A 14,994-nucleotide genomic window follows, 5' to 3' on the forward strand; every position below is an offset into this window, starting at 1 on the left:
GCATCTACTAGAGCTTCCTGCTCTTGTAGATTTGCTCTTAGTTCAAGAACTAATGCTAGTAAAAACAAATCCATCCCCTTCATAAATGCACTAAGAGTCTTCTTTATGTATTGCTGAAGGTTTTCGTGGCCAGAATCACTGGGTTGTTATAGGTTTTTTTCGGGCTATATGGCCATATTCTAGAGGCATTCTCTCCTGACATTTCGCCTGCATCTATGGCAAACATCTTCAAAGGTTGTGACGTCTGTTGGAACTAGGAACATGGGTTTATATATCTGTGGAATGACCAGAGAACTCTTGTCTGTTGGAACTAGGTGTGAATGTTTCAACTGACCACCTTGATTAGCATTTGATGGCCTGGCAGTTGTTTGGTGTGGCTTGTTAGTGCCCCGGGGCAATCTTTTGTTGAGAGGTGATTAGATGTCCCTGATTGTTTCCTCTCTGTTGTTTATGTTTTTCTTTATGTTTTTCAGGTCAATGGAATCTTTGTCGACCTACCTTTCTTCTATGAAAATAAAATCACAGTCTACATCAGTGGAGTCCATGGTTTCATCAAAACAGACTTTGATCTGAAAGTCAGCTTTGACTGGTACAGCTATGCCAGGGTCATTCTTCCCAGAACCTATGCCAATGCTGTCTGTGGGCTCTGTGGCAATGCCAATCAGGATCCCAGTGATGATTTTGCCATGAAGGATGGTACTGAAGCCAATGATGAAATCCAATTTGCAAACAGCTGGAAGCTGAAGGAGACCCCAGGGTGCTCAGGAGGATGTATATCTGATTGTCCGGTATGCCAGGAAACAGAAAAACAGATCTATAAGGAGGACAAGTTTTGTGGGATCCTTGTTAGAATGGATGGGCCATTCGGACCATGTCATGCAGCCATTGACCCAACGTCCTACTTTGAAGATTGTGTCTTTGACACCTGTGCATACAAGGGTCACCGTGCCATACTCTGCACTGCCATCACTGCCTATGTGACAGCATGCCATAATCTTGGTATTCAGATTGGGCAGTGGAGGTCAGCTTCTTTCTGCAGTAAGTATTGTTGCTTACTGCATCATGGAGTTCAACTAGATGATTTGCTTTGAATGATTTTAGAGGAAGTGCTCCCTTAATTGATAAAATATATCTTTTTTTCTCACAGCATGTGACGATCCTTTATGACATGTTTTGCATGCACCTCTAAGGAAATATTGTTACAGGAAAGGATGGGTTAACTGCAGAAAAAGACATCCTTCTTTCTAAATTGAGCCTGTTTCATTATATGTTACAGTATTTTCTGAAGGAGAGGAGGGGAGGAGAAAAGGAAGCTAAAGGGTGACCCAAGGCTCTCAGAGCCACCCAAATATTTTTTAAAGAAAAGCACACCAAAAGCAAAGAAATGTTCTTTCTTTCTCCCAAGTCCCCAAATGCACATGTGCGCGAACCCAACACACCCGCCCCACACTTTTCCAACTCGCTGTTCCACTAAATAAAAAGATCAAAAAATTAAAGGAAAATAAAAGAAAATTGAAAAGATTCAGTGCTAGAGAGAGGCCAGGCCAAAAATTAAGTTGAGAGCGAGCGGCAAGGCAATTGGACTGAAGCACATCTCTAGAGCCAGGGCGCAACTAAGAGCAATGGAGGTGCTCACCCTATTAAATAGACATAGTGTGTGTAAGATACATCACAATGTTCTTCTATTCTGATTGGCCCAACAGGCAGGGCTCATAGGGAAACCCTACGCAAGCATGCGGCAGCCTCTTTTCACACCGCATGATGCTGAATAGGAGAGTAGGAGCCATGATTGGCTGCAGCGCAGCCCGTTTCGGCAAAAAATAAAATCACGGCTGCTGAGCCCTTACCGTTACGGCCGGCTGAACAAGATGGATTAGCCAAAGGGAACCAACCAAACTGAATCTGTACACAAGCCTAATAATAAGCCTTGTTTATATTTGGATGGGGACAGGACAGGTAAAACTATAGGGAGACTGTGCAAGGTCCCTAACCAATCCCTTTGTTTTAACTCCTGTGATAGGAATCCCTGGTGGCGCAGTGGGTTAAACCCCTGTGCCAACAGTACTGAAGACAGACAGGTTGCAGGTGTGAATCCAGGGAGAGCTTGGATGAGCTCCCCCTATCAGCTCCAGCTCCTCATGTGGGTACATGAGAGAATACTCCCAAAAGGATGGTAACACATCAAAACATCTAGGCATCCCCTGGGCAACGTCCTTGCAGATGGCCAATTCTCTCACACCAGAAGCGATTTGCAGTTTCTCAAATCACTCCTGACAGACACACGCACACACAAACTCCTGTGATAGGGACTTAAAAGCCAAAAAAAAAAAAGCAAAAACACGCTATAGCACATGTGCAAAAACAACTCCCCCTAGAAAACAAAACACAATAGCATGTCCACACTCTCTTCCAGACTACAGCTCCCAGCATCCCCAAGACCAGGCCCTTTGGGAGCAAAGGATGATCCAAATGCACTGCTTCCAAGCTGCAAGCCTACTTCTCCTTGGATTTCTTTGAGAGTATTCCAATCCAAATTTCCAATTTCCTTTTCCTGGACTGCAACTCCCAACAATCCACCAGATAGATAAGGGAGATAGATAGATAGATAGATAGATAGATAGATAGATAGATAGATAAGATAGATAGATAAGATAGTTAGGTAGATAGATTGATCAGGAAGACTGCTGGGAGTTGCAGTCCAAGTATAGGTAGAGAAGGAAAAAAGGGGAGAAAGAGGAAGGGAAAGAAAAGGAGAGGGAAGGAAGGGAAGAGGAAGAGGAAGAGGAGAAAGGAAGGAAGGAGAGAATGAAAGAAAAAAGGGAAGGAAGGAAAGAGGTAGGAAAGGAAGGAGAGAAAGAAAGGAGGAAAGAGGGAGGAAAGGTTGGCCACAGCAATGCGTGGCGGGTACAGCTACTCTCTATATATAAATGTAATGTCCATTTGTGGGATTAACATAACTCAAAAACCACTGGATGAATTGACACCAAATTTGGACACAATACACCTATCAGGCCAATGAGTGACCATCAATCATAAAAACACAGAAAAACACAGCAGAAAAGACTTAAAAACAAAAAAAACCCAAAAACAAAAATACATTACAGTGTTTTTTGCAAAACCACACACACACATATATATATATATATATACACACACACACACACACATACACACACACACACACACACACGCAAACACACATATATTATACACATATACACAAACATATATACATATATAGACACAAAACACATATACACAGACTGGGCCACAGCAACGTGTGGAAGGGGACGGCTAGTTTAATAATAAATTTGACTTAAGATAACTATAGAAAGTCAAGAAAAGAATTATGGGGAAAAGAAGAGGCAAAAAAAAAATCTCTAAGGGCATCATTTTATATCACAGACGGGTCAGGATAGATAGACATGGAGGGAGGACACTTCAGGTCACTTAAACTATGCAACCCTTACTACTGTCTACTGTGAGGCATGCTTCATTTTTCACTGCTAAGTGTTGTTGCATTTCCAACAATATTGAACTAGATGGACTGGTGGTCTGACTCGATATAAGGCAGCTTCTGTGACATTTCAGATCAATCTTATTTATATTTCAAATAGCAACAAATGATCCTCTTTCTGTCTTTCCAGGCCTTATCTGTCCCCAGCATTCTCACTATGAGCTCTGTGGAAATAGCTGCCCTGCTATGTGTCACAATGCCTCTTCAGAAACATGTGAGGCATGCGTAGAAGGATGCTTTTGTGATTCTGGATTCCTCCTCAGTGGGGATCAATGCATCCCTCAGGCAGAATGTGGCTGTGTGCATCAGGGCAGATACTACAAGAAGGGAGAAGAATTCTACTCTTCCACCTCCTGTGAGGAGAAGTGCCAATGCATGGATCATGGAACTGTCAACTGCCAGCAATTCTCCTGTGGATCTCATAAGATCTGCATTTTGGAGAATGGCATTCTGGGTTGCCGTCCCATTGGATATGGGACTATGGTAGCATTGGGAGGTGTTCATTATATATCCTTTGATGGGGTAATTGTTACATTTCATGGCACTTGCACCTATATCTTAGCCAAAGTCTGCAGCAAGGATCCACAGGTAGTGGATTTCTCTGTGTCAGTGGCGAACGAGAAGCTTGATGGTGACCCCTTGATTCTCATAAAGGAGGTTGTGGTCTCTATTCATGGATATACCATTGTACTGGAGAGGACAGTGAAATGGAAGATTATGGTATGTATCTAACATTAACTAACAAGTAGGATCTTTTATACCCATTCCACTGATAGAAATGTCAAGTGTATAGTGGAAGCATAGATTTGTGTGTGACTAGAAATGATCTCCCAAATAATATTGTTTACCATTTGTAAAGGTTGGTAAAGCAGGTGGTTGCCTCCCAACTCCAGGGATTCTTGGATGACACCAATTATCTAGATCCATCGCAGTCTGGTTTTAGATCTGGCCATGGCACTGAGACAGCTTTGGTCGCTTTGGTGGATGACCTCCGAAGAGAACTTGACAGGGGGAGTGTGTCCCTGTTGGTTCTCCTGGATATCTCAGCGGCTTTCGATACCATCGACCATGGTATCCTTCTGGGGCGGCTCTCTGGAATGGGTCTTGGGGTTATTGCTCTGCAGTGGCTCCGCTCCTTCCTGGAGGGTCACTCCCAGTTGGTGAAGCTGGGGGATACCTGTTGGGACCCATGGCCTTTGACCTGTGGGGTCCTGCAAGGTTCCATTCTATCACCCATGCTTTTTAATATCTACATGAAACTCCTGGGTGAGTTTTGGAGTTGGGTGCCATCTGTATGCATTTCCACCAAACTCTAAGGAAGCCTCCCAGACCCTGAACCAGTGTCTGGTTGCTGTGATGGACTGGATGAGGGCTAACAGATTGAAGCTTAATCCAGACAAGACAGAGGTCATCCTGGTCAGTCGTGGGGCTATTGGGTGGCAACCTGTGCTCAACAGGGTTACACTCCCCCTGAGGGTGCAGGTCCGTAGCTTGGGAGTCCTACTGGACTCAACGCTATCACTTGATGTTCAGGTGTTGGCAGTGGCTGGGAGGGCCTTTGCACAACTCAAACTCGTGTGCCAGCTGCGACCATACCCCATGAAGTCTGACTTGGCCAGTGTGGTCCAAAACTTGGTTACATCCAGATTGGACTATTGCAATGCGCTCAACGTGGGGCTGTCTTTGAAGATGGCCTGGAAGCTTCAACTGGTACAACGGGCGGCAGCCAGGCTCCTTACTAGAGCAAACTATAAGGAGAATACAACACCCCTTTTAAAACAGCTTCACTGGCTGCTGATAAGCTGCTGAGCCAAATTCAAGGTGCAGGTTATGACCTATAAAGCCCTAAACAATTTGGGCCCCGCATATCTTTGCAATCGCATCTCCCTCTATGAATCGACGCAAACTTTGAGATCTTCTGGGGAGGCCCTCCTTTCGCTCCCACCACCGTCACAAGCACAGTTGGTGGGGATGAGATAGAGGGCCTTCTCAGTGGTGGCCCCCCACCTCTGGAACACCCTTCCTAGAGAAATAAGACAGGCCCCATCCCTCCCCTCCTTTCATAAGAACCTGAAGACCTGGTGGTTTAAACAAGCCTTTGAGAACGACTAATTCTAGCTCATCCCCAGATATTGCTGATTATGGCGATATCTTTTTCTACCAATTACCCAGGTTACCTCCTCCTATTAGGACCCGGAAATGAACAGCCATAGACTCTACCTAATTTCCTGGATCCTCTACAAATTGCACTAGCCTCAGCCCGGCCTTTTAAATTGTCTTGAACAGGCAGTATTATTTTAAATATATATGTGCCATTGTGATTTTAATATTTATATTGTCTTGTTAATTTTATGTTTATGCTGTTTCTTTGTATGTATTGATGATGTTACTTGGAAACTGCTCTGAGTCCCATCGGGGAGATTGAGCGATATATAAATAAAGTTTTGTTGTTGTTGTTGTAGGTTGATGGAGAGTCTTATACTCTGCCAGTGAACAAAGGGAATGGAAAACTCTGGATCACTCAGGAGGGGAATAACATCGTTGTCCAATCCTCCTTTGGCGTCACGGTCCTCTATGACACCTCTTCCTTCGTTCATGTGTCTGTGCCTAGCAATTACCAGGGACACATGTGTGGCTTGGGAGGCAACTTCAATGGAGACAAGAGTGATGATTTCATGCTGCCCAATGGAGAACACACTCCAGACATGGAAGAGTTTGGGGCCTCTTGGAAGGTCCCTGGAAATGGTACCATTTGCTCTGATGGCTGTGGGGAGAGATGCCCCACGTGTATGGCAACCAAGACTGAACTATACAAGGCTGAGAGCTCCTGTGGAATGATCATGTCCAAATCAGGGCCATTCAGAGATTGTCATGCCTTTGTGAGCCCTGCTGAGTACTTTAAGCAGTGTATCTTTGACATGTGTAGGACTGATGGGAGAGAAGAATCTCTCTGTCGGAGTCTTCAGGCCTACGTGACTGCATGTCAAGCATCTGGAGCCAAGATTGGAGCCTGGAGAACAGCCTCTTTCTGCCGTAGGTTTTCAGAGAACCAAATTATTTTCACACTTTTTGCTTTAAGGCACCTACCTGAGTTATATATGCACGGCCTGAATTGTTAGGGATTTTTTTGTGTGTGTCAGGAGCGACTTGAGAAATTACAAGTCACTTCTGGTGTGAGAGAATTGGCCGTCTGCAAGGACATTGCCCAGGGGACACCCAGATGTTTTGATGTTTTACCATCCTGTGGGAGGCTTCTCTCATGTCCCCACACGGGAAGCTAGAGCTGAGATGGGACCTAACCCTGCTCCGTGAATTCGAACTGCTAACCTGTCGGTCAGCAGTCCTGCCACCACAAGGGTTTAACCCATTGCGCCATCAAGGGCTCCCCATTGTTAGTTGAAGTTTAAAGCTTCATGTCCATTGTTAATTCGCATTTCTTTTCTTCAACTCATTCTTCCCAAGTTCTTTTCTACCATGTTCCTAATTCCCTATCTGAGTTTCCTATCTCTTGCCTCTTGTATTTTTCCGAAGCTATATTTCTCTCATTCTATAGTAAAGGTAAAGGTAAAGGTTTTCCCCTGACATTAAGTCAAGTTGTGTCCAACTCTGGGGGGTTGGTGCTCATCTCGATTTCTAAGCTGAAGACCCGGCGTTGTCCGTAGACACCTCCAAGGTCATGTGGCCAGCATGACTGCCTTGGGCACCTTTATCTTCCCACAGGAGCAGTACCTATTGATCTACCCACATTTGCATGTTTTCGAACTGCTAGGTTGGCAGAACTACAGTACCGACATAGTATTTTAAACATACTATTTTAAACACCAAAGCAAATTGATCGTATTTCTATTCATCACAAAGGCTGGACTATGAAGATTCTGACATTACTATTCCCTAAAGAGTTTGAATGTGCGCACTTCAGCCCAGCCACTGTGTTTGAAAAGACCCCTTACCACACAGATACGTACTATACAATCCACATAGTACATGAGAGGTAAAGCAAAATGTCTGAAAGTAATTCCATTAAACTTTCATATTGGGCTGAATTCAGTTCTGTTCCCAATGAGAGTTGGTTCATTGACATCAAATGGGATATACGGGGATTGAATAAAAAGTAATGCCTCCACCTTTGTAACTCCTCAACAGATGGCAGTACTGGTATGCAGCAGGTACTGGCTTGTTCAGTAGACTCTCCTCTACAGTACCATTTTGATGGGAAGCCTTAGCATTGAACGGTTGTGTTGTTAAACTGCGAAGTATGGAACCCGGTGCAGACGGTCGGTCAAGTTGACTTGAGCAACGTGCAGTCATTGACAGCAGAAGGTGTCACCTCAACATCTTTAAACTTACGCTCCCAACAACACACAGTACTCACATCAACACGATCACCATAAACAGCTTGCATTCTCTGATAAATCTTCTTTGGGGTGACCCCTTCTGCTGTCAAGAATTCAGTGACTGCATGTTGCTTAAGTCGCATTGATTGACCGTCTGCACAGGGCTCCATACTTCGCACTTTAACAACACAAGTGTTCGATACTAAGGCTTCTCGGCAAAATGAAACTGTAGAGGAGAACCTACTGAACAAACCAGTACCTGCTGCATACCAGTACTGCCATCTGTTGAGGAGTTACGAAGGTGGAGGCATTATTTTTCATTCAACCCTCATATATATGTGGTGAATAACACGTTTCACATATCTCAGTTCATCCACTGTAGTTGGGATTTTTTTTTCATATCAGTAACGACTCGAGAAACTGCAAGTTGTTTTTGGTGTGAGAGAATTGGCTGTCTGCAAGGATGTTGCCCAGGGGATTCCCAGATGTTTTGATGTTTTACCACCCTTGTGGGAGGCTTCTCTCATGTCCCCGCATGGGGAGCTGGAGCTGACAGAGGGAGCTCATCCATGCTCTCCCCGGATTCAAACCTGTGACCTGTCAGTCTTCAGCCCTGCCGAAACACTGCACCACCTGGGGCTCCTGTAGTTAGGATGAAAGCTGGTTTTGCCTCATTGCCTTTCCTGATTCTTTCCGCAGCTCTCGCCTGCCCACCCAACAGCCATTACGAGATTTGCTCTTCACCCTGTGACACTAGCTGTGCCGGTTTGTCCACTCGAATCCAGTGCACAAGGAATTGCTTTGAAGGCTGTGAGTGTGATGAAGGCCATATGTCTGATGGGGAGGCCTGTGTGCCTATTGAGAGGTGTGGCTGTGTACATGAGGGACTCTATCTCAAGGTAAGTCTTTCTGTCCAATCTGATATCTCCATTCTTAGTTTGGATGGGACAACATGGCTCACGGCATACAGTGGATACACATTCATTTTTATATGGACTGTCTTGGAAATATTGAATCATTGGCACAAATCCACCAAGTGCATAAAAAATACAGTCTTACAAGGGGCTCTAATCAATACTGATCTGAAGTAAGCATTGGTAAAACCAGCCCTAGACTGAATTTCAGTGGTTAAACAATGTTTGTTATTTTATTACGAGGGTTGAATGAAAAGTAATGCCTCCACCTTCATAACTCCTCAACAGATGGCAGTACTGGTATGAGCAGGTACTGGCTTGTTCAATAGACTCTCCTCTGCAGTTCCATTTTGGCAGGAAGCCTTAGCATTGAATGGTTGAGTTGTTAAAGAGTGAAGTGTGGAACCCTGCACAGACGGTCGGTCAATGCGACTTAAGCAACGTGCAGTCATTGAATTCTTAACAGCAGAAAGTGTCACCCCAAAGGAACTTCATTAGAGAATGCAAGCTGTTTATGGTGATTGTGTTGATGCAAGTATTGTGCGTCATTGGGCAAGTAAGTTTAAAGATGTTGAAGTAGGAACATCTGACTTGCGTGACAAACAAAGAGTTGGACGTCCTATGACAGCAACCACCGAGTTTCACAAGCAAAAGGTTGACAGATTGATTCAGGATGATCATCATATCACTCAGAGATAAATTTCAAGCATAATTGGCATTTCACAAAAATGTGTGGGTCACATTATTGCTTTGCTTGGTTATCGAAAGATCTGTGCATAATGGGTTGCGGAAACCGAGTGTTGACTTCTTCCGTGACGGCTTCAGAAAACTTGTTCATCGTTGGCAGAAATGTATTCAATTGTCTGGTAATTATGTGGAAAAGTGAATAGTGGTAGTTAAAGAGAACATTCTAAGGATTATTTCTGCATTTGATTTATTCAAATATTCCCATCCAAACCCAAGTAACGAAGGTGGAGGCATTATTTTTCATTCAACCCTCGTACTTATTATTATAAGAATTATTTCTTGTGACTCATGACTCTCATTGTTTATTTATTTATCATGTCAGAAGCAAATCGAAGGCACCATTATAATGTATTTTTTAAAAACACAAAGTTAAAAACTTGGCACTATACCAAATTTCCTTCGACCAGAAGCGGGCCACTTGGAGTGCCTCTGGTGTGGTCGTAAGAAGGGCCTCCATTGTGTATGTGGCTGCATTGTAGTAGGTGGTCTGTGGTTTGCTCTTCTCCACACTCGCATGTCGTGGACTCCACTTTGTAGCCCCATTTCTTAAGGTTGGCTTTGCATCTTGTGGTCCCAGAGCACAGCCTGTTCAGCACCTTTAAAGTCACCCATTCTTCTGTGTGCCCAGGGGGAAGTTTCTCATCCAAAATCAGCCATGGATTGAGGTTCTGGGTTTTAACCTGCCACTTTTGGACTCTTGCTTGTTGAGGTGTTCCCACAAGTATCTCTGTAGATCTTAGCAAGCTGTTTCTTGATTAAAGACATTTGTGTACTGGCAGATATCCAAACAGAGGATAGGCTGGAGATGTCACTGCCTTGATCCTTTCATTATTAGCTGCTACTTCCCGACGGATGTCAGGTGGTGCAATACTGGCTAAACAGTATAATTTTTCCAATGGCATAGGGCGCCTACATCCTGTGATAATACAGCATGTCTCATTAAGAGTCGCATCCACTGTTTTAATGTGGTGAGATGTATTCCACACTTGGCATACATACTCAGCAGCAGAGTAGCAAACGCAAGGGCAGATGTCTTCGCTGTGTCTGGTTGTGATCACCACGGAAAGTTTTCTTTGCTGCAAGTATTGCCACCTTACAAGAGCAAGGATGTCCTCTGTACCGTGTCTAGACACATAAAAGTCGAGTTTTCTGCCATCAGCACTCTGATTAGAGGTCACTAGGAAGACCTTTTCCAGCTTTAACTAAGTTGCTCTGTGGTTCCTGGAATGCAGTGCTCTCCATTCACAGATAATCAAACTCAGCATAGCAAAAATAAAATAAAGATAAAACTATAGATCATCCTGTTTAAAAGGACTTTCTTCCCTCACTAGTTAAAAGTTTGTTCAAAGCAGGGGCAAAAAAAAAGAACAGATTAAAAATATTTTCTGATAATGAATTGAATGGCTTATTTATGAAAGGTATTACTTTACTGATTGTCCTATGTTTTGTTGTTTATCAACCATCCCAAGGCTATTTTCAGGTTGGGCTGTATAAAGTTTAGTAAATATATCATACTTTTGACATGTATTTTGTAGATCCCAGCCTCCAAAAAATATTTTTGGAAATCTAGGTAGCGTATATGAATGTATGTAAATGCCCTATGTTCAAATTTATTTATTTACAGTATTTATATCCTGCCCTTCTCACCCTGGAGGGGACGCAGGCTGGATTACAATGCACATATACATGGCAAACATAGACATACAACATATATAGACAGACAAAGAGGCTATTTAACATTCCAGCTTTTCTGGCTTCATGAGGGTATGCTCGGTTCTAGCCACAGGAGGAGCTGCCACTTCACCGTTCACCGTGACACCGAGTTCTTTGATGGAATACTTCCTCATTCTTCTGCACGCTGCTGGAAGGTTTTATGGTGTCTGAAATTAGTTAAATTGGCCTCCCTGCATAAAGCGGTATCTAAATTTCCTACTTGACAGGTGCAACTGTCTTTCGGGCTGCATAGCTCAACAGCAAGCTAGACTATTAATGGTCAGGAGATTATTCCAACCCAGGCTGGCTTCAGACTCAAATATTATGTACTCTCCCTTCTTTGTCATTTTTTGGAACTGTTCTTTGAAAAGTTGTGTGTATATGAGTGTAAAATGTGTGCGTACACATACCTATACATATCATGGTACGATAGGCTGTAAACATTTTAATTAAATGCCTGTATACATAACAATGTCCATCTCTCACACGGACATTCTTTTTATACAATAGGCTGGAGAGAGCATCTTCTCAAACAACTGCACTGAGAAATGCACCTGTAGCCATATCTCTAGCCAGCTCACCTGTGAAAAAGTGAATTGCACATCTGGAGAGACCTGTACCTGTACAGATATGGTTGATGGATCTGGACAGGGAGAAGGCCACTGCAAGATCTCCTCAGAAGCCCAGCTCAATTCTTTCGATGGTGGCTCAGGACATTTCCTCTGCAGTGGGGTCTACGATTTGGCTCTTCTTTGCAATGACAGTGCCATCCCTTGGTTCAGGGTCTCAGTCCGCATTGGAGAGGACAGTGATGATGGACCAGTTGTTGGGGAGGCCATCTATGTTTTCTTCCAAGCTACATTTATCACTGTGAGAAATAGCAAGATATGGGTAAGTGAGAATGGCAAATGTACAGCAATATTTAAGATGGAAGTCACAAGACAGCATGGGGCTCCATCCAGAAGACAGGGTGAAATAATAACAATAACAACAACAACAATAATAACAACACTTTATTTATATTCCGCCCTTCTCACCCCAAAGGGGACTCAGGGTGGATCATTGTACACATACATGGCAAACGTTCAATGCCGTTTTTTGGACGGGACAAAGACAGAACAGAATGGAGGTATATTGTGTTGTGTTGACATCCAATTGAACATCCAGCTTGTTGGTACCTTTGGAAGTTGCCAGTCACAGGGGGGTGCTGTCACTCCATCCTCTGTAATGAAGAGCCATCAGGACTTCTTCCTTTGTTTTTGGTCATCGGCATTCTTTGATCTTTTTCTTTATGGTGTCATAAAATACCTCCCCCGCATTAACAATACCTAATTTCTCTAATCACAGCTGTAAGCTGTTTTTGAACTGCTTAGGTAAACAATGAGCAGGGTTGACAGTTGGGTGCTCATGCTGACCCAGGGCTTCGAACGTGCAACCTTTTGGTTGGGGGATCTTATCATTGCTGACGATTTACCAGCCCTGGCCCTGAAAGAATCCTGGGATGCTAAATTCCCCATCTGGGGAAGTCCTAAATCAGCATTTATATTGACCTAAGTTTTGATTCTAGATTTTTGCCTTATTTCATTTAGGTTAGGGCATTTATAATGACTTTTCTTTTTAAGGCATCTTTTTGTGTCTTGTACATAAGCTTGTATAATCTCCAACCAAATCTATTTGTTTTCAGGTAAATGGACGCCCAGTATGGCTGCCATACAACAAGAATGCTGTATCTGTGAGACAGATTCAGGATGGGACTATGGTTGACCTGGATTCACTGGTGCAAGTTCACCTTCATCACGATGGAGAAGTGAAGCTGAAGGTCAAGGAAATCCTTGCTGGGAAGCTTTGTGCCCTGTGTGGAAACTTCAATGGGGACAAGTCTGATGATTTGAAGCTGCCCACTGGGGAGTCAGAGAAGGATACTGCTGAATTCCTTCATGCTTGGAAAGCCAAGGACTTATAATGTTTACAAGGTTGTATATGGACACTTGCTCTGCAATTTCAGTTCAAGACCTGCCTGCACACTGGCTTCTCTTTCTTTGGCATTGTTCTGGAAATGGCGTGTGACACTGAGCTTTGGATTCACACCAAATAAATAGACATTAAGAACATGCATGCCCCATGAAAACATCATTTCATCATTGCTTCCCACCTCCATCATTCTGTAACCAGGGACAGAAAAAAATAGTTTTAGGAAGGGGAGGGGCAAGGTTTTGGCACGGCAGCCATTGCGCTATATAAAGGGCAGCACATGCTCAGAGGCTCATTGTGAGCCCAGGAAGGGAAGGGGAAAGAGAAAGAGAAGGTAGGTTGTGAAGGAAGGTTGGAAGAAGATCAGGGCAAGCGGAGAAGGGCCGTGAGCAGGGCTGTTGCCTGCCTGCCTTGCAGCCGCTTGTGTGTTGTTGCTGTTGGGGGGTGGGAGGGAGGAGGGCAGGGCAGAAAACCAGGGCAGGGAGAAGGGTTGTTGCCTGCCTGCCTGGCTTGCAGTTGCTTGTGTGTTTTTGCTGTTGGGGTGACGCGTGGTTGAATAATATTGGGGTGTGAGTGTGCAGTTTATTTCCTCAGTTTGCCTTGCGTTGCCAAATTGTCAAAATATTATCCTTCCTAAAGTTGTGAAATCAACTTCAAAAAGCCAAAAAGGCCTCTCCCTGCTCTTTGTGTCCTTAGTTGCTTTGTGTTGCTACTGAGGAGACACTAGCAGTCCTATATAGTCGAAATATTTTCCTTCCTAAAGGTGTGAAATCAGCTTCAAAGAGCCAAAAAGGCCTCTCCTTGCTGTTTGCGGCACAGTGACAAGTTTTGTCAGGATTGGTCTAAAAATGAGGGAGAGAGAATCCCCTGAAGTTTGCCCAGTGCCATTTGCTGTTTTTCATGTATTGCGCAATCACGTCCGCCATTAACAAAGCAATTCGGAAATTTTGGAAAGTTCTTACTGAAGAACTATTTGTTTTACACTGACAGTAAAAGAAAAATAATAATAATATGATACGAGGATTTAAAGATCAAATTGCAAAAACTCTGGCACAAGCTAGTCAAGGTGGTCCCAGTAGTGATTGGCACACTGGGTGCAGTGCCTAAAGACCTTGGCCTGCACTTAAACACAATCAGCGTTGACAATTTACCATCTGTCAGCTGCAAAAAGCCACCCTACTGGGATCTGCACACATTATTCGCTGATACATCACATAGTCCTAGAAACTTGGGAAGTGTCCGATGCGTGATCCAATACAACAGCCAGCAGAGTGACCTTGTTTGCTGTGTACTAATATTTTTGTGTTTCAAATAACAATAACAATGATACACTTTATTTATATTCCACCCTTCTTCCCTAGGGGACTCAGAATGGATTTCAACATTTTACATGCATAGGCAAACATTCAATGCCTTTACAATTATAAACAATGGGACGCAGAGGCAGAGGTTTCTCCTTTCATTCCGGTTTCTGGAGGTGGTGCTCATCTCTGGCTCTGGGAGGTGCTTTCCTCCATTTTCAAGCTGAGAAGTCTGCGTTTGATTGTGTGATTGTGTGATCGATAAGATTGCTGGGAGCATTTCTTTGCCTTTTCCTACTGAAGTGGTACCTATTTATCTACTCACACATTACATGATTTTGAACTACTAGGTTGGCAGGAACTGGAGCTGACAAACGGGAGTTCACCCCATCTTGTAGACTGAACTGCCAACCTTCAGGTCGGCAGATCAGCCAACTTTCAGATCAGCAGTTCAGCAAAACAAAGGTTTAATCCATTGTGCCACCGCAGCTATTATT

The 14,994-nt window shown here is 43.7% G+C and overlaps 1 protein-coding gene across 1 annotated transcript in view; it reads left to right on the forward strand.

The window, feature by feature from the left end:
- LOC132780217 (IgGFc-binding protein-like) overlaps positions 1–14,961 on the forward strand; it is a 31,047-nt gene extending 16,086 nt beyond the window's left edge. Inside the window, exons 7-12 of the mRNA XM_060783797.2 lie at positions 474–1,038; positions 3,648–4,237; positions 5,980–6,550; positions 8,551–8,750; positions 11,736–12,116; positions 12,910–14,961. Of these exons, the coding sequence (XP_060639780.2) occupies positions 474–1,038; positions 3,648–4,237; positions 5,980–6,550; positions 8,551–8,750; positions 11,736–12,116; positions 12,910–13,188 (2,586 nt within the window). The 3' untranslated portion in view covers positions 13,189–14,961. The remainder of the gene's footprint in view (positions 1–473; positions 1,039–3,647; positions 4,238–5,979; positions 6,551–8,550; positions 8,751–11,735; positions 12,117–12,909) is intronic.
- Positions 14,962–14,994: the final 33 nt, after the last annotated feature.

The sequence above is a fragment of the Anolis sagrei genome, chromosome X (genome assembly GCF_037176765.1).
Source record: "Anolis sagrei isolate rAnoSag1 chromosome X, rAnoSag1.mat, whole genome shotgun sequence".
NCBI classification, from domain to species: Eukaryota; Metazoa; Chordata; class Lepidosauria; order Squamata; family Dactyloidae; genus Anolis; species Anolis sagrei.